Below are 18214 nucleotides of genomic sequence, written 5' to 3' on the forward strand. Positions count from 1 at the left end.
ATTTCTGGAATACAGCATGGATTGACATTCCAAATATGGAACGTTTTGGACCTTAAAGGAGTAGTTCACCCAAAAAATGACTTATTTTCTATCAATTACACACCCCATGAAGCCTTGAATTCATAGAGATTTTTTGTTTTTGTCGCATTCCTAAGCAACTAATTTGATGACCGGCGGAAAGATGCTAATGTCTCCGGTAGGAGACTCAAAGGAGACTCTTTGAGTCTCCTACCGGAGTGACCGCCTATCATCAAATTGTTGGCTTAGGAATGCGAAAAAAAAAAAACATGAATTCAAAGCTTCATGGGGTGTGTAATTGATAGAAAATACGATTTTTTTGGGGGTGAACTACTCCTTTAAAACTAACATACTGAATCCTCACCAGAGTGTGGAACTGAAGCATGAGACTTCACCAGATGAAAATGTAGCACTGCAATAACAATTTAGCTGGATGTAAACTGATATAAAACATGAAGGCAAGTAACTGTACTGTACTGGCAGTACACTAAAGTGTACACTATACAACATTTTAGACAGGAAGTAGAAGAACCATTGCACTGGACCTAGCCTTGTATCACAAGACGGTCATCTGTCATGACCGTCTTGGATGATCTTCAAAATAGTGTTTGCACTTTCTCCCTTTGTGGTCCGTACATCTACATAGACGTTCAGATTTCAAATATAAATTGCTTACCCAATGGTCATGGATGTTACAATTATGTACGGCCCCTCAGAAGTACCCGTATATTCCGTATTGTTCAATAAATAGCATTTTAATCCAATCGGTGGCCATTTTTTCCGTATGCTTTTAACTACGCCACCCTATTGGTTGGGAGGTGTATTGCACTCTGTTATAGTATAACTCTATGAGAAAATGGCCAACGATCGGATTAAAATGCTCTTTACAGAACATACAGGTACTTCTGAGAAGCCGTACATAATTTTAGCATCCGTGGCCATGGGGTTGGCACTTTATATTTGAAATCTGAACGTTTATGTACATGTACAGACCAAAAAGAGAAAAAGTGCTAACACTATTTTGAAGATCATCCAAGACTGTCTTATATTATATGACAGTCCTGTATCAAGGCTACTCAGGACCAGAATGGCGCTGGACTGGAGTGGGGAGGGGCTTGAGATATGTTGACATTTTTGGGCCCTCTGATTGGTTGAATATAATAAGCTTTCCTATTTCCGAGCGTGGCTGTCAGTCTGGCGTCTTTTGTTATCTTTGTGATCGCAGCCCCGGTCGGCATGAGAGAGTACGTCTGTCCATCCCATCCCAACATGAAGTCCATCACTTAATACTAGAGATCTATCAAGTTACAATTACTGTGCTCTAGTTGCTGCAAGTGGAGAGGTGAGTGTTTTTAAATTGCTTTAATTTAAATTGTTTTATACATAGTCTTTGCGAGTGGAATATTATCACCTAAATTGCAAACATGCAAGGTCCGATCTGCTTTTGTGGTGGACTTTGCAGGTAGAGTGAAGATTATGCCTCCCCATTAAAACAAATCAAGTGGCAGTAAAATAAAATGGCTTTAATTTGCGTGTTTTCTAGCTTTGTCACCTTATTTTAAAGTTGTGCAGTTTGACTATTTGAAATGCCTAAGGGCTGGGTCTGCAGCCCAGGCAGCGCGTCGCACTCTGAATTATTAATGCTGGGAGCTGGTTGCCTCTAATTATAGCATCATGATGTAGCTGTACATCAGGAACCATTGCCACAATAACACAGCAATGTTTTGTAAAAAAAGATTGTTTTGCTACTTAATTTCTAGTTTACAAACACCAAGTAGAAATACAATTGTGGGAAGCTGCCTGATAAGCCTACTGTCTTTGCCATCTAGACATGCATGTGCCCCATTAGATTAGGAAGAATTAAGTAGGGCTTTACTAAAACCTAAAGTACATTCCTTCATTGGCTTCTATTCGTTTTAGAATTTATTTAAAGATTTATATTGATTACTTTTTTAAGGCAAGGCTCAGTCTAGCCCTTCCTTCATATAGACCTTTTAAGATGTAGCCCCCATGAGCAGGAGTGCAGCATGAGATTCTTGGGCAGAGCTCTTCTGGTCATTCCAAAGTCTAGACCAGTGGTTTTCAACCCTTTTCATATAAAGGTCCATTATTTATTCGGCATTTGAGCCACGTAGTCATCACCATTTGATGAGATTTAGCCTCTCAGACCCAAAACTTGAAAACTGAATATTTTGTTGTCGTTGGATACAATTTTGTCCATTTTTCCATGCTGTATTGATGTGGTACCATAGGAGAGATAACAGGCCAACATTGATCAAAAGAACAATTCTTCTACATTCTCTAATTGTGTAGACTTCTTGTAAATTAAGTAATGCAGATGTTTAACAATAATTTTACTCTTGGGAGTGTAAAATGTTACACTCTCAAGAGTTAAAGATCTATAAGGGTCCGTTTGCTTACCAACTCAACATCATTTAGCTGGGGACCACCTGGAACCCCCTCAAGGACCACTGGTGGTCCCCGGACCACTGGTTGAGAGCCACTGGTCTAGACAGAGGACGATGATCTGCCTGAGTAGATCAGGTTAGCAATGATGCTGTGATGTCAATATTGAGGCATAAGACACAGCTTTAACTTGATGTAGTAGATTAATAACACCACCTCTTGTCCTGTTGAAAAGTAGTTGTTTGGTGTCCAGGCAACGTGCCACCTGCACTGGTGAGGAACAAAGCAGGACATATCCTCGAGGGGAACGACTGCACAGGATGAGCAAGGGTCCGAGGAAGCGGAGAACCAGTGGCAGCTCACAGGAGTCTGATGATGGAGGTTCTGGGGTCGCTCTGAAAAAGGAAATTGGCCTGCTTAGTGCCTGTGCAATTATAGTTGGTAAGTCCACCTATTTGTTCCTTTTTCTGTACATCTTGCAGTGCTTCAACACCACTGTAGAATCCATCAATCCCCACCCCTTGATATCCCCCCCCCTGTCCTAAACCTCTCCTTTATGATGGAGGGCCATGCTCGACCCATGCATTGTGCAAGTTTGCACATTTAATGTGCCATTTATGCAGCAAGGGATTTGATATGTAGACACACACGCACATAACACACATACAGTAGGCTACACAGTACACACACAGGGAAGTCGATAAAAAGTAATCTCACTAATGTTTCCTTGCCAGTGTCATGATTGCAATTTCCATTACCGTCAGCAGCACAGCTGTCTGTCTGAGAACTAGAGCTGCACTGTGAGAAAGCAGACATGTTCTATCAACATTTGACCAATATCCTTTTCTCTCCACTATCCTGGACACTGATTGTCAATTGGGGCGGGTGGATGGAGGGAATGTAAATTCTCATAAGTCACCCTCCTCTACCTGTATTTGCACATGCTACATCAGTTTTGAGTCCACCAGTGGAATAACCTTCATGCTGCCCATGATGCGTATTATTTCACAAGCTAAATGATGGATAGATTTGGTTTTATTTGTACACAAAAAAAGAAGAAAAAAACACTGAGGATTTTATATTGTAGATTGAGGTCCAATTCAATTGGTTCCAGGGCCTAATTCCTTGAAATTAAAGGTCAGCTTCTGACCTAATGTTGCAGTACTGATGGTAATCCAACAGTAAAACGTGACTGTCACCAGCCTTCTCTGATCCTGTCCACAAATGACCTGCAGTGGCCGACGTTGACCCTCGCAACTTATGAAAGGCTTGTCATACCACACACACACACACACACACACACACACACTTTTACCCCACAAATCTGAAATGTTTTGGTGTGCTACTGACGCCGTTTCTAACTGTGTGTAGTCTGGGTAGAGAGACAATTTTTTTTTCCAGTGTTGGAATCGAGAAGAGCAACAACTCCCCAAACAGTAGTAGTAGCAGGGAGTTCTTTTTGAGTTTGAACGTGTAATTGGTCCCTATAGACAGGAAGCCAGGCCTCTAGCGATAGGACATGGTGGCTTTCCGCTAACGTCCTCTCTCTGCTTTACACTCTGTTTTGTTGCACTCTCAGAGTTAAATGAACACCTGTGTACACAGTAATACAGGTATGTACAGTATTACTAACCTGCTCTTCTCTCTCAGTTCACAAGCTGGCCGTCCTGTTCTGGACTGGAACCACAGCTCGATCTGTTTTCCTTTACACATGATAAGATTTCATTTACAGTCATATTTTGAATTGATGTTGCACTACTGTTTTATATTCTTACTGTGCAATTTACATTATTATTCTGCTAACTTGGAGCTGCACTTTAACTATTATTAATGGATTTTGTATTTATTCCATGATCAGTGGTTCTCAGACTTTTTAATTTCAAGGACCACCATAACTCTGAGAGTGTGCAAATGTTTTTGTACATGCTCAGAGCATGTTCAAGCATGTATACATGCTCAGAGTTACAGACCTGTAGGGGTCCATTTGGAACCCCCTCAAGGAACCCTGAGGGTCCCTGGACCCCACTTTGAGAACCACTGTCCTAGATTGTTTTAAATTACACGATGGTATCGGATCGGTACTCTGTATCTACCGATTTGCAAGTTATGGGAAGCGGTATCAGGAAGGAGAAAATGGTATCGGTACATCTCCATTTACAATCTTTCTGTCTCCGTGTTGTTCTGCCCTCTCCCACACAGGCAACATCATTGGCTCAGGGATCTTTGTGAGTCCTAAGGGAGTCCTAGAGAATGCCAGCTCAGTGGGCTTCGCCCTCATTGTGTGGGCTTCAACGGGAGTGATCACAGCCATCGGAGCTCTCTGCTATGCAGAGTTGGGTGTGACCATCCCAAAGTCTGGTGGGGACTACTCTTATGTCAAGGACATCTTTGGAGGACTCGCTGGGTGAGAGGAAAAATGACCAGTATCAATGAGAAGTGTGTCAACGGCATTGACCATGTTCACAAGGCAGAGATTTTGCTCCCACGCTGTGGGGGTGGACGGTCGGTTAGGTTTTCTCACGCCCTGTGCAAGACGTAAAATAAAAATGGCCGCCGTGTGGCTATGGTCAATACAGTAGCGTTGCGTGTGTGTTTGAAGACATACAGTATCAGTCACCCAATCTACAAGCAGTCAACATGTCACATTAATGAACAACTGCACATTCTTATTTTAAGTCCTAGTCCCACACTGTATAATTGAGTATAATGTCACTAATGTACAGTATGTACATAAGGATTGCTTCAGGAATTCTAGTACAGCAGTTGAACCAAATGAAAGCCTGTCATAACCATTGACACAGTGTGTGTGTGTGTGGTGGTGGTGGTGTGCACGCACCCTTGTTGTATAGTATTTGCATCCCTAATTATTTTCCAGGATGTCATTGACCCAGTTCTGTTAATTGTGTTTGCGCTCTTCTGCTTCACAACAATGCACCAGTGCACATTATAGCGTAATGAAGAATTATAATGCAGTCGGTATGCTAATTTGCTCATTATTTCCTCTCTTCTCCCACTACATTTTGCTATGAGGGCTCATATTCTGCTCACACACTGCGTGTGTGTCATAAGTATATTGCCATGGCCCATTACCCTCCTGTCTGCCATGTCCCCCCAGGTTCCTGCGTCTGTGGATTGCTGTTCTAGTGATTATGCCCACCAACCAGGCGGTGGTTGCACTCACCTTTGCAAACTATGTCTTGCAGCCCCTCTTCTCAACCTGCATCCCTCCAGAAAATGCACTTCGCCTTTTGGCCGCCGTCTGTCTACGTAAGTGCCCCAGCAAATATGCTCCATGTAAAGATAGTATAATAGGGCAATACTAAGTGCTTTTCGTATGCACTTGCACTTTTTTCAATTATTCAGTGGAAATTTGGTTTATTGGTAAAATTCACAAACTGTCAGCTCTTTGCAAACAAATCCAACAATTACACTTTCAATGGCTACTGTAGGCAAAAAATTATTCTGCCCTTTCATGACAAGCATCTGTAGTACTAACCCCCTAGAACACCCTTTTGCTGTTATGACCTGCTTCTGGCAGCGTTCCTGAAGAATCTTAGCCCATTCCTCATGTGCAATGGCTTTCCAGTTCACTAATATTCCTGGGTTTGCGTATTACAACCTCCTTCTTCAAATCCCACCAGAGATTTTCTATATGGTGTTCCAGTCAGGAGATTGTGACGGCCGCTCTGGAATCTTCCAGGTCTTCCTGTGAAACCAAGCCTCAACAGTTGGAAGCATAGTTAGTTACAGTAAAAGTTAAAGGACCCCCTCTGTACTGGGAGGTTTGTCTGTGATGATCCAAGTATTGGATCATCTAGTTAGAAAACAGGAAACAGGCCTGCACCGCTGGCATAGCGGTCCAGGCACCAAGGCTCAATGTAGCCTGACAGCGCGTTGCGGGTTCGACTCCCGATCCCGACGGCCTTTACTGCATGTCAATCCCCATCTCTCTCCCCATTTCCTGTCAGCCTGCTGTCCTGTCAAATAAAGGCATGAAAGCCCAAAAATAAATCTTAAATCTTTTTTCTCTTGTCTCTTGTGCCAGGGGATTTTTGATGGTTGTTTCACAGATTGACCAATGTCAGATTTTTGTAAATGTACATTAGCAAGTAGAAGCTTGACTTTGTTCTCATTTTGTCTTGTGTTGCTCTTGAACACACAGACTACCACTCTTGAAACAGAGTATTGCATTTTGGCTCAACAAATATAAATTGGAGAATGAAAAAAAAAAGACATTGTGGAAAATTGCAATTCTTTCCATTATAGTCAACAACAAGCCTACTCTTTGGCCAGTATGATTTATCAAATGCTTAAACATACTTAGTTGACTGGATTCCCAAGGGCTCTATACTAGGCTCCCTCCTGTTTTCGCTCTACATTAAATGTCTTCACTGGAAATAGCCAATCTACAAGCTCGCAACCTGTCGCGTTGTGAGCTTGTAGATCCCCAGAATAGGCACGATAGGTTTCAAGTGGTTAAATAGCTGAAATGTAGAACCCTGTAGCACACAACTTTTTTTTAATCTGTGTATTAACTTGACAACATATACAGTAATGTAGATGTGGTCATGTATTTTGTGTCCTCACAGTGTTGTTGACATGGGTAAACTGCTGCAGTGTGCGCTGGGCCACGCGGGTTCAAGATGTCTTCACTTGCGGCAAGCTGCTAGCCCTGGGTCTCATCATAGTCATGGGAATTGTCCAGATATGCAAAGGTGAGTAGGTTAGATGACTTGTTGTTGTGTCTGGTCTGTTGTCTCCTTTGGGAAGCCATAGCCTGTCTCTTTATATGGAATATGTCTTTCTCTCCTACCAAACTCAAGCTGTGTCTCTGTCTCTCGCCCTCTCTATCTAAGGTAAAAAATAAAATAAAAAGTCTTCCTTTATTTATTGCTTGTATATTAAGTTGTGCTTAATGTGACTACAGAGACCTTTTTTTAATAAAGTGCTTTTAAAAGTATCTCTCCTTTGTACAGTGTCTGAGGTTGCTACCATTGTTTAGAGTTATTGTGACAAGCTTTTCTAGGCTATGTGAATATTTCTAAAAACATTTTGCCACCTTATTCATGAAGTGTGAACTAAATTTACAATTGGCATTTTAGCAGCATGCATGAATTTCATTTCAGACCAAGCCAAGTTAGCCTGGAAAACCAGACGAATCTGTCAGTCTGGCCATGCCAGGCTAAAGCCAAGTAGGAAGGAGAGAAGGAGAGGAGACAACAGTTAACAGTTGTTAACCACTTTCAACATGGTGTCCCTATTTTGCGCATGTTGTTATGGGCAGAAATTGCAATCATACAAGGTCACAGTGTGTTGTGAGCCTGTAGCCTGTTTCTGATAGTTCGTCACACGACAAAGGATGTAGGGCTTAAGTCATGGATGAACAATATTTTCGGGCACATGATCACTCAATGCTGGCATGATCACCCATTGCCACACAGTGAAAACCAGCATTGCTTTTACCTGTTATTCAATGGTTTTATTATATCATAAATAGGTCAATAATTTGAATAATAAAACCTACCAAAGAATGAGTCAATAATTTAACATGAAAAATAAAGGTAAGATCAATTCTGACTGTTGTGGGGAAAAAAATGTATGCACATCAAACAATAATGGTTAATGGCTGCTTTGGATCAACTCAGGTGATCACCTCAATAGCCCGACCTGATTACCTAGGCCCAAGAGTTCAAAACTTTTAGTCCCTGTCCGAGTGGATCAGATTTGAATTTTGGGCAGTTCTAAACAAAAACAAACTAGAAAAAGTGCACCTCGGAGCACAGGTCTCCGCCAGGTCAGGTAGGTTATTGTAGGCCAGCAATGGTCAGAATGCGGCGATCAAGATGGAATATGAAAAATCTGACAGATCCGTCTTGAACGCACGACTAAAGAGATAATGTGTACCGCTTTGCGTGATGTTTGGACAAAATCTGTAGGAGTAATAGAAGGAAGTGCTTTGCAAAAGATCGGCCTCCTGGTGGCACTATAAAAAAGAAAAAAAAAATGGGTCTGAGGTTCCGCTCTGGCATCCAGGGAGTGTGTGTGCACAGTTTCAGGTCACTCGGACCAACGTTGCCGGAGATTAGCTGCTCACGGACGGACGGACAGACACACGGACACAAACCATAGTCTCGGCCACGCCTTCGGCATGGCGGAGACTAAAAACGGCATTGGGAACACATTGATATCTGATGGTGTAATCATAAAATGATCTTGTCAATAAGAAATTAAGCTTGATTAATTAAATGATATCTTTAACACCCAAATTTCAAATCTTTGGGATTAAATGTTTTGAAATCCTGGGCCCTGGTTGATCAAACAGAGGTGGTTGTCCTCCCCTGGGCTTAAGTGGTTATGGTGAGGATAGAACTTGATGGCCTTGAGTGCAGTAAAATACAACAGGAAACTGGTAGTCCTCAATTTAGCTTGCCAATGGCTACACACTTGACCAAGAATCCTCCACTGAGGGTCAGAGGGTGTTTGTCACCCTTGCGGTAAATATTTTCAGTAATTCCAGTCATTTAAAGTTGAGCTCCCCTACAATCACAAGATGGAATTCCAGAAGGGGGGACCCATAAATTGTACTAACTGAGTGCCTCCACTGCAGCTCGAATACGCTGTGCCTGCCACAGGATTTCTGTGATCTCGGTGTGGAAGGCGGATTAGAGTTCTCTCATTGCTCCTCCTACTCATAATCCCCAGCCACTGTACTATGTACACACACACACACATAGTGGCACTTGGCATGTAACCTATCTTACCAGGGCATTGCTCACTCATACATGAAATGCCACCCACTCATTATTAGGTAGTAGCTGGAAATGTATTCCTTATCCTCAGAGTATTTTAATTTATCCATGCTGATATTTTATTTAAGTTTTTTGTCCATACTGGCTGAGGTATACCGGTACACTGTATGATGGTGCCTATGCAGTTAAAAGCACAATTGTGTATATATACTAAAACGTATAGTAAATAAAAGCGTTGTTTTTGTGTGTGTGTTTGTTAAACTGCATCATTCTAAAATGTGGGTTCCAACTTATGCGTGAAGTTACATTATATGCAATACTATAACAGAAACGTGATGACTGTTATTGCCCTCTGCTGGTCATTGCTGTGTAAGTGAATATCCATAGGTAATGTGAAAGGAACTCCTACCGCTAATAATGCTATGATTCTGTCTCCTATAAAAGCTATTGTATGCCAGTAGCAGTTTGTTTTAATTTCTTTCAGTGTCTTTCTTTTCTTTTATTGAAAATGGAACCTTTGGGATTAATCGTATATAAGTAGTTGATGGTTTCTTTTTTTTCTTTAAGGTTTCTTTTTGGGCTTTTATGCCTTTGTTTGACAGGACAGTTGGCTGACAGGAAAATTGGGAGAGCGATTGGGAGTGACATGCAGCAAAGGCTACGTCAGCGGGCAGCGGTCCAGGCCTAGTTGATGATTTCTTATGTTTGATTGTTTCCCAGGTCATTATTATTGGCTGGAGCCAGCACATGCCTTTGAAACCTTCCAGGACTACGATGTTGGGCTGATCGCTCAGGCCTTCCTGCAAGGTTCCTTCGCCTACGGAGGCTGGAACTTCCTCAATTATGTCACAGAGGAGCTGGTTGACCCATGCAAGTGAGTTGACAAACTCCTACTGTCTTTGTGTTGCTCCCGCCTGTTATGCTTGATACTCGTAATCGTGCAACGGTGTCTCTTGCCGAGAAGAGAGCGAGAGTATATGGTGCTCACGACCAAATCCATAGAGAAATTGTGATGTAGTCTTGATCAGTGGTCTGCGTCAACAGTTTTTTTTCTTTTTTTTTTTACAATATATTTATTGGCATTTTCAATTATATAACATACATAACAATATGGCTCTTGTATTAAATGTCTATAAATAATCAAACAACAGTTTTGAAAAAATTTAAGCTCTATTTCCGTAGTAATCATTGTTGTGTTGAGTTGTTTGTGCAGTAAAAGGCGTCTCTGGTCTCTCCAGCTCTTTAGTAAACAGAAAATAAATTTAGGATACGAATTTTATCCAATCGGGAGAGAGAACCCTACAAAGAGCATTTATCAGCATCAATTTTATAGTGTTCAGTTAAAAGGCAAGACCACTTTGACTTTGGATTGCCATGATGTAACTCCAAAGGTGGACAAGGAATCAAAAATAATTGCTCCATTGATTAGAAATTGATAATTCCAAATATGCTCCTCATTGACTTACATTGTACACTGTTTGTTTGTGTGCTAAAAGAGTGACTTTGAGAGCTGTTTCAGTGTACAATGTAAGTCAACGAGGACCATATTTTGAATTATCAATTTCTAATCAATGGAGAAATTATTGTAGATTTCCTGTCCACCTTTGGAGTTACATCATGGCAAGTTAACTACACAACCCAAACCTCTACCAAAGTGGTCTTTCCCTTTAAGTTCCAATTTTGTCTGCAAATTTCCACTTCAAATCTCACTTGTTATGCTGTGTCCTGTTTGAGTTCTCTCTCCTGATTGGATAAAATTGGTATCCAGACCTGAAAATGTATTTTCTGAGTACTAAAGAGGTGGAGAGACAGGGAGACCCCTGTTATTGAACAAACATAAAGCTATTTAACACTTATTGTAACAAAACAAAACAAAATCACTTACTAACTCACTAATTTATACCGTTTCCTGTCAAAAATAACTGAAAATAAATAAATGTTCACGATGCGTGATGCAACACGATGCATCACGTTGACTTCAAAATCGGTTACTTTCGACGAGCGACACCGCCTCGCCGATACATTTGGTTTACGATGCGGCGCAAACGAAAGACAACGATGAAGTCCAACAGATAACGGTTACATTATGTTGTCATGGCAACCATCCTCCCCTTCTACAGGAACCTACCTCGTGCCATCTTCATCTCCATCCCTCTGGTCACGTTTGTCTACGTCTCTGCCAACGTGGCATATGTCACCGCCATGAGTCCCCAGGAGCTGCTGGCCTCCAATGCTGTTGCAGTGGTGAGAACGCAAGCAAAGACGGCAGTCGTTTTATTATGGGGCCTGTTTATCATTCATAGTGTGAATTGCAGGTCATCGCTGTCAGGCAGAAACCTAGAATGTCCAAAACCATTACTTTTCAGGAAATGAGAAAAAAGAACCTGTGTTCCAACAATGTAATGTTATTATTTAGTCACAAGCTCTTGTTAAAACCCAGACAGACTTTTCCTATTTATTTATTTTTAAATTCCAAAAATAGAAGATCTACAAGCTCACAACATGTTGTGTTGTGAGCTTGTAGATGTGCTATCTGCGTTATTTTTGTGCGATACTGTCATATGACAAAGTACTATAAAGTAGGGCATTGTTTTATGAAAAAAACATAAGAATATGGAGATGCACAGTTTCTGCCTGACAGCTAGAATGTATATGTTAGTTTTTTCATCTACTGTACAAGTAAAATGACCACCATTATGGTCAGTATTTGCCAGACCCAGGGGGTCGGCCTACATGAGGCTTTGTCTGTCTGTCGGTCGGTCGGTTGGTCGGTCGGTCTGTCCCTCTTTTCCTCTGCACACACGTCATGCGGAAGTCCGGCCATTCAGATTTCAACCACTAGGGGTCTGGCAGTGCTCCGAGGAGCACCTTTTCTAGTTTTTAAACATTTGCCTTTTCTCTCCTCCATCTCTCTTCTCTCAGACCTTTGGAGAGAAGTTGCTAGGTGTGATGTCATGGATCATGCCCATCTCTGTGGCGCTGTCCACCTTCGGAGGGGTCAATGGCTCCCTCTTCACCTCCTCGCGGTCAGTTTGTGAGGCCCCCTCCCCTGCCATTCATCTTATTCTTATTATGTTACAATGGCATTACATTCACCCATTTACACACACATTCACACACCGATGTGAGAGGAAACCATGCAAGACACCAACCTGCTCAATGGGAGCAGTTACAATCCAGTGTTTTGCTCAAGTACACTTCGACTCTAACCCAGGGGAGCCACGGATCGAACCGGGAAACTTCCGATTTCCCAGGTGGCCGCTTTACCTCCTCAGCCACTGATACCCACATGTTCTCTTTTTCTCTTCTGTTTGCGGCCATAGACATATAAAGGTAGACACCTCCTCCGGCTCTGAGGCGTCTGTATCTCGGGTGCCATTTTGGAGAAGGCAAGCTTCCTGACTACTGGCCAATCACGGCGCGTCTTTTCCAGGACTTGGCAGAATCTAGTTGTATAAAAATATAACGGGATATTTTTTAAACTAGATTCTGACGAGTCCCGGAAAAGACACGCTGTGATTGGCCAGTAGTCAGGAAGCTTGCACACTGCATGATTTTGGCCATTTTAGGATTGAGAATTACATAATCACACTGTGCTACTGTATGTGGTAAAGGGAAGAATTGTCATGTCATTATCCTCCTTGTCAGACTGTGCGAGTTGAATTCAGTCTACATGTCATATTGTGTGATGAAACTATGAAAGTTTTACCTCCAGAAAACAAAACTGAATGGAAGAAAATTCAGACCCAGTCTTGACCTTGGCAGATGAAGACAACAGCGGTTGGCAATTCTCCAAAGGAAACTTGACACAATCACACACACACACTAACCAGGCCTGAGTGAATTGGAAGGTCTTAGACCTTCAAAGAGGACACCAGTTGATCTTAGGTGAGCAGGTAGTTTGTTCCAGAGTGTAGAACCAAAGTGGCTAAATACACCTTCACCAGATGTAGATTTTGCTAATAGTCATGTTATAAGACAAAAAAAATAAACTTTTTATTCAGCTTGGTTCACTATAGATACAAAATGTGGTTTGTATGATCACTGAACCAGCATGCCCTGGCACATAGCATAGTTATTTTCATTTTCCTCGCCATGTGTATCTACTACAGTATTGCAACACACATGGACCCAAGAATACGACTGCTTTACTAGGCCTATACATTGTGTGGAACTGTATTTTATTCTGGGAAGATGATCCCACTGGATAAAGATGGCAGGCATCTCATTACTCGCTCACATTTCACCCACACACACATTTTTTTCCTATACGTTATAAATTCACACTGCCACCCTCCATTGAGCCACTTGTCTTGTGTCTCACACAGTACAGTATGTAATGTGAAACAGCCCTCCCTGGAATGTTTCCACACCGTTGCAGAAACATACTGTGTGAACATTAAAGCCTGATTCATACTTTCAGCGACAAAGCGTAACGAATATTGTTAATGATGATGATGATAATAATATATTTTATTTTAACCACTTAAGCCCGATATACTTCGTTGTAAGATGAATGGCTAAAATAGCTGATCTACAGCCTCAACTCATCCCAAGCTTTTTTGTTTACATTTGTCCACATACTGACATGCTCAAAATAGGGATCTTGGTTAAAGATATGATGTGGCTTTTTTATGATCTAGGTAGGACAATAGAGTTGGACAGGAAAGTGGTAGAGAGATGAGAAAGGAACATGACGGGAGTCTTTTTCAAACTCGGGTTCTTGCGACTCACAAGGACCATTTGGTTAGTGCACTGTTAAGTGACTGAGCCACCAGGCACCCCAAAATACCTCTTCCTCGAATTAGGGACAGTTGGAGGATTCAGAAATCAAACCCAAAACCTTCTGTTCAGCAGATGTCCACACTATCTGCTAAGCCAAACATGTCACCCCAGACCAGAAAATGTTTTTCAACTGAAAATAAATTTTTATTTTTTGACATGTTTATCTGTTTTTCTGTGTATTTGGCTCTCTTTCCCATGCATTTTCTTTCTCTCAGGCTGTTCTTTGCTGGCGCAAGGGAGGGCCATCTTCCACGCCTGCTGGCTATGATTCATGTCAAACGCTGCACCCCTATCCCAGCCCTGCTGTTCACTGTGAGTCCTTTGATGTTCACACTCAGATACAGTACTGCATGGTGTCCTCAAAATGCCCTCTCTTTTCATCTCCTTATTGGAAGAATCCCTGCCCCACCATGTTAACAGATTTCCTCTCTTTCTACTCAGGTTATCTCTACACTCATGATGCTGTGCACCAGCGACATCTACACACTCATCAACTATGTGGGCTTCATGAACTACCTCTTCTATGGGGTCACTATCTTTGGGCAAATTGTGCTGCGCATCAAAGAGCCTGATTTACCTCGGCCTATCAAGGTAAAGATCAGGCCTTTGTCGGACCAGATCATTGGTTGGGACTTTTGCAGAGCCTATTTTGACTTGCTGTAACTCATCAGAAAAATATGACTCTCGTCGTATATATCCAAAACACAAAGCATTATGTGCGCTACATTATGGAAGTCAGTCATAGGTCCCTAGTTGGAAAAGTTTTAAAGAAATTGGCGTACAGGATTATTTTGTTCACAAAGTGCACATGAAAGATTATATTTTTAAAATCTAAACTTTTGAAGCTTGTAAATGTAGAATAACAGTTTCAAAGGTAACAATATAATACATTAATCACTATCTTAATAACCTACAAACCTCAAGTTTTTTTCAACTTTGAAGACAGGATGTAAGATTTGTGGATAGACTCTTATCATAAAGACAGTCAATAGATTCCCTTGAGGAGGACATTAAGCTTTAGATGTTCAATGATAATTGATTCAAACTCGACACAAGGCTATATTTTATATTACTTGTTCGAATAGTTGGAGTAAAGGAAAACCATGTTGGCATCACGAGAAAGCTAAGACTCTCCTCTCCGGTGCACTAACCGTAATATGTATTTTCACCGACGTCTGACTGATTTAGATACAACAGTTCATGACATTCATATAATGTACAGCATCAGCAATCTGGTCTATACACTTCGTCATATGACAAATAGATAAAATCTTAGATCTACAAGCTCATGTGGGGGTGATGTACTATTTTAGCTATTTTTGAAGAGGGGGAAAAAAATGACAAGATTTTTTTTAATCTTTCGCCTATAATGAATGATATGCCCCAAGATTCATGTGATTAAAAAGCAACATATTTATTTACCCATTTAGACTTGAGGCCGATTCCATAAATGCCTTCTAAATCCTGCACATTTGTATTCAAAAATGTAAATAGATATACTGTATATGTTGCTATAATTCTGTATATAGCAACAACTACACACAGAGGTGTTCCTGGTTTGAAAGGTTTAACAACGTATCGGTGTTCCAGGTCTAAATGGGTTAAGGCAAACCAGGATGATGATTGCACTACTACGTGTTCTGCCATTCCATGTGGGGAAACGGTTAGGAGATTGTTTCGGCCACAGAAAATGAAATGTATGTTGACCTATATCTCTCTGCCCTCAGGTGAGCCTGATATGGCCTGTGATATACCTGCTGTTCTGGGCCTTCCTGCTGGTCTTCTCGCTATACTCGGAGCCTGTGGTGTGTGGAGTCGGTCTGGCCATCATGATGACAGGCGTCCCCGTCTACTTCCTGGGAGTGTACTGGGAAAACAAGCCACAGTGCTTTGATGCTGCTGTTGGTAAGGAAATGGACAACTTTTTGACTGGAGTTGGATATTTAAGTTTGAAAGTCAATCGGGTTGTCCGTTGTCCCCCATATTATTTTAGCCTGGAAACCAGACGAATATGCCATTGCAAAACAAATTGCCCTCGGCAGATTTGGTCTGGCACCGCTCAATTGTGATTGGATTTCACGCCCTCCAAAGTAGTGAGGGACCAATCAGAGCCCAGTATGCAAATATGGGGCGGATTTATCACCAGAGGCATTTTTTTAATTCGCCCCCTGGAAATACAGGTTCCACACAGAGATTCCAGACCAATATCTACGCAGTGATATTAGTCTGGCCATGCCAGGCTATTTTGTATTCACTGGACAGTAGGAAAGCAGAGATGTAGTGTTGACCATATTCAGACAGCGCTCTTATGTCGTACTCTGGACCGCTTACCCTGTTGGTTGACTAGGGTTCATGCCATTTACTCTGATCGTGCACTTTGTAAGTTGTAATTATTATGTTCAATAGAGGAGGCATAGGAGATATGGCCCTGAATGAATGTGCATTCAGCAAGGGTGCATGCAGTTCCATTGAATGGGGATCATCATAACAATGTATTAACTCTGGACATGGGAATATGTATTCTGTTATTGTCTGTTGTAGAGATTGGCGCAAATGCAACTACACAAGAACTGCTTTATTATGTACACTTTAACTGAATGGAGTGTGGATGCACAACTCTTTGCAGGAAAATGCAACAGGAAAACGTTTTGAGGCAGAAGGCAACTCCCCACCTACTGCTCAAGCCAAGGCAGCATTGCGCTTTCAAACATATAATAATAATTCAACCATTCTCTTTTCTTCCTACTCCATGCAGGTAAGATTAGCCATCTGTGCCAAAAGTTCTGTTTGGTGGTATACCCAGACATGGAGCCCCGTGGGCCCACAGGAAGTGAGGGAGAGGATGATGCTGATGATTCAAAGGCCATAAACAGCTGATCGAACGTGTCCATGATAACAAACAAGAGACTCTCGCTCACACTGCATATGAGGTTAAAAACCAAGAGAAGACCTCTAGAAAAGAGGGACAGTGAAATGTTCACTGAATGCAAATTGTAAAAGGTCTCACTGAAAGTATTTGACTTGTCTTAATCCTGAACACCAGCTCAGAGTAATGCTGCCTAGTATCAGAAGTGTACAATGCAATACCGCTTGTTGTGAACAAACGGAAAACGACCACGTGGCCATTTTTTCCCATGGTTCAAAATAGAATTTCACATTTAATGTCAAATCTTTAATATTGTGTTCACTTCTTTTTGTCTATTGTTTGTGCACGTGTAAATTCTTTATTGTGTGTTCTGTTTCATCATTATAACACTGTCATGTTTGTTATTCACAAATGGTTCATTAATTTTAGCCTCTTTGAATTTATCACCTGTAATTTAAGTGAAACGTCATTGGAAATGATACCAAAATGCTTTTGAAATATATATATATATATATATATATATATGGGAAAAGTCTGGCATCAAGTGTCATCACTGTCATGGTAAGGGTGGTCATTGGCTGAGGATGGTACACACAAGTATTTCCTAAATTCAATTCAAACTTTATTCCAGACACACAGGGGGTCCATAGAGTACATACAAATCATATACATCACACATAACAAATTGAACTTTAATTAAATGATTTACTTTGCTCTCAAATCTCAATACGGCGATTTTCACAACCATCATTAAACAGCATAGTGCCAGGTAGTGTGTCCCAGGCTCTGGTGTGTCCTACTTCTGACATGCTTCTGTGACGGCTTCGATTAGCGATTTGGTTGTTGAGAATGTGTATAGCATCCTTCTGGTCAGTCTCTAATCCAGACATCAAGTAAATGCAGTATAACCACTGGTCCAGTTCAAGGTTGTGCTTTATTGTTACATCTTGTACATAGGAGTACAACTTATTTTTGTTCGGCTTTCTTCAGACAATGCAGCAGCATAGGTAATAATAAAACCGTAAAAAAAGACGTACAAATGTGCCTACCCTTGAGGGTCCATTTGTTTATTATACATTTGTACAGTTGGAGTTAATTTAATTTAAAGGATATAAAACTGAGAAGCTGTTGAGCAAAGGGCCAATTAATTCAAATAGGGCACCATCCATTGTGCTGTTTTGCATTGCATTACAGAGTTCCATCTGATGCTCATGAATATTTAATTCACCTGTTGATTCACCTGACGCATAGTTTACCACAAGGGGGCGGAGTCTACGCACAGTGGCGGATCAGATTGCGGAAGTAATGCATAACCAAGCCTATGAACCAGTGTTGCCATGTCGGCTTATTATAAGCGACTTTTTTTCTGTAAAGTTGCTTTAATGTAGAT

The 18214-nt window shown here is 41.4% G+C and overlaps 1 protein-coding gene across 2 annotated transcripts; it reads left to right on the plus strand.

Annotated features, from left to right (window-relative positions):
* Nucleotides 1–1231: 1231 nt before the first annotated feature.
* Nucleotides 1232–17786, plus strand: slc7a8b (solute carrier family 7 member 8b). 2 transcript variants are annotated; one of them, XM_080440172.1, is made up of 12 exons: nucleotides 1232–1360; nucleotides 2663–2865; nucleotides 4624–4828; nucleotides 5540–5691; nucleotides 7014–7139; nucleotides 9894–10047; nucleotides 11294–11417; nucleotides 12096–12199; nucleotides 14174–14270; nucleotides 14400–14549; nucleotides 15686–15863; nucleotides 16714–17786. In XM_080440172.1, the coding sequence occupies exons 2-12, from the start codon at nucleotides 2745–2747 to the stop codon at nucleotides 16833–16835; spliced, it is 1533 nt and encodes a 510-aa protein (XP_080296298.1). In that variant the 5' UTR covers nucleotides 1232–1360; nucleotides 2663–2744; the 3' UTR covers nucleotides 16836–17786. The 2 variants fall into 2 exon arrangements, with proteins under 2 accessions (XP_080296298.1, XP_080296297.1); XM_080440171.1 differs by having other exon boundaries at nucleotides 1239–1360; nucleotides 2660–2865.
* The last annotated feature ends 428 nt before the right edge of the window (nucleotides 17787–18214 follow it).

This window comes from Gymnoscopelus braueri, assembly GCF_963280865.1.
Source record: "Gymnoscopelus braueri genome assembly, chromosome: 10".
Taxonomy (NCBI): domain Eukaryota; kingdom Metazoa; phylum Chordata; class Actinopteri; order Myctophiformes; family Myctophidae; genus Gymnoscopelus; species Gymnoscopelus braueri.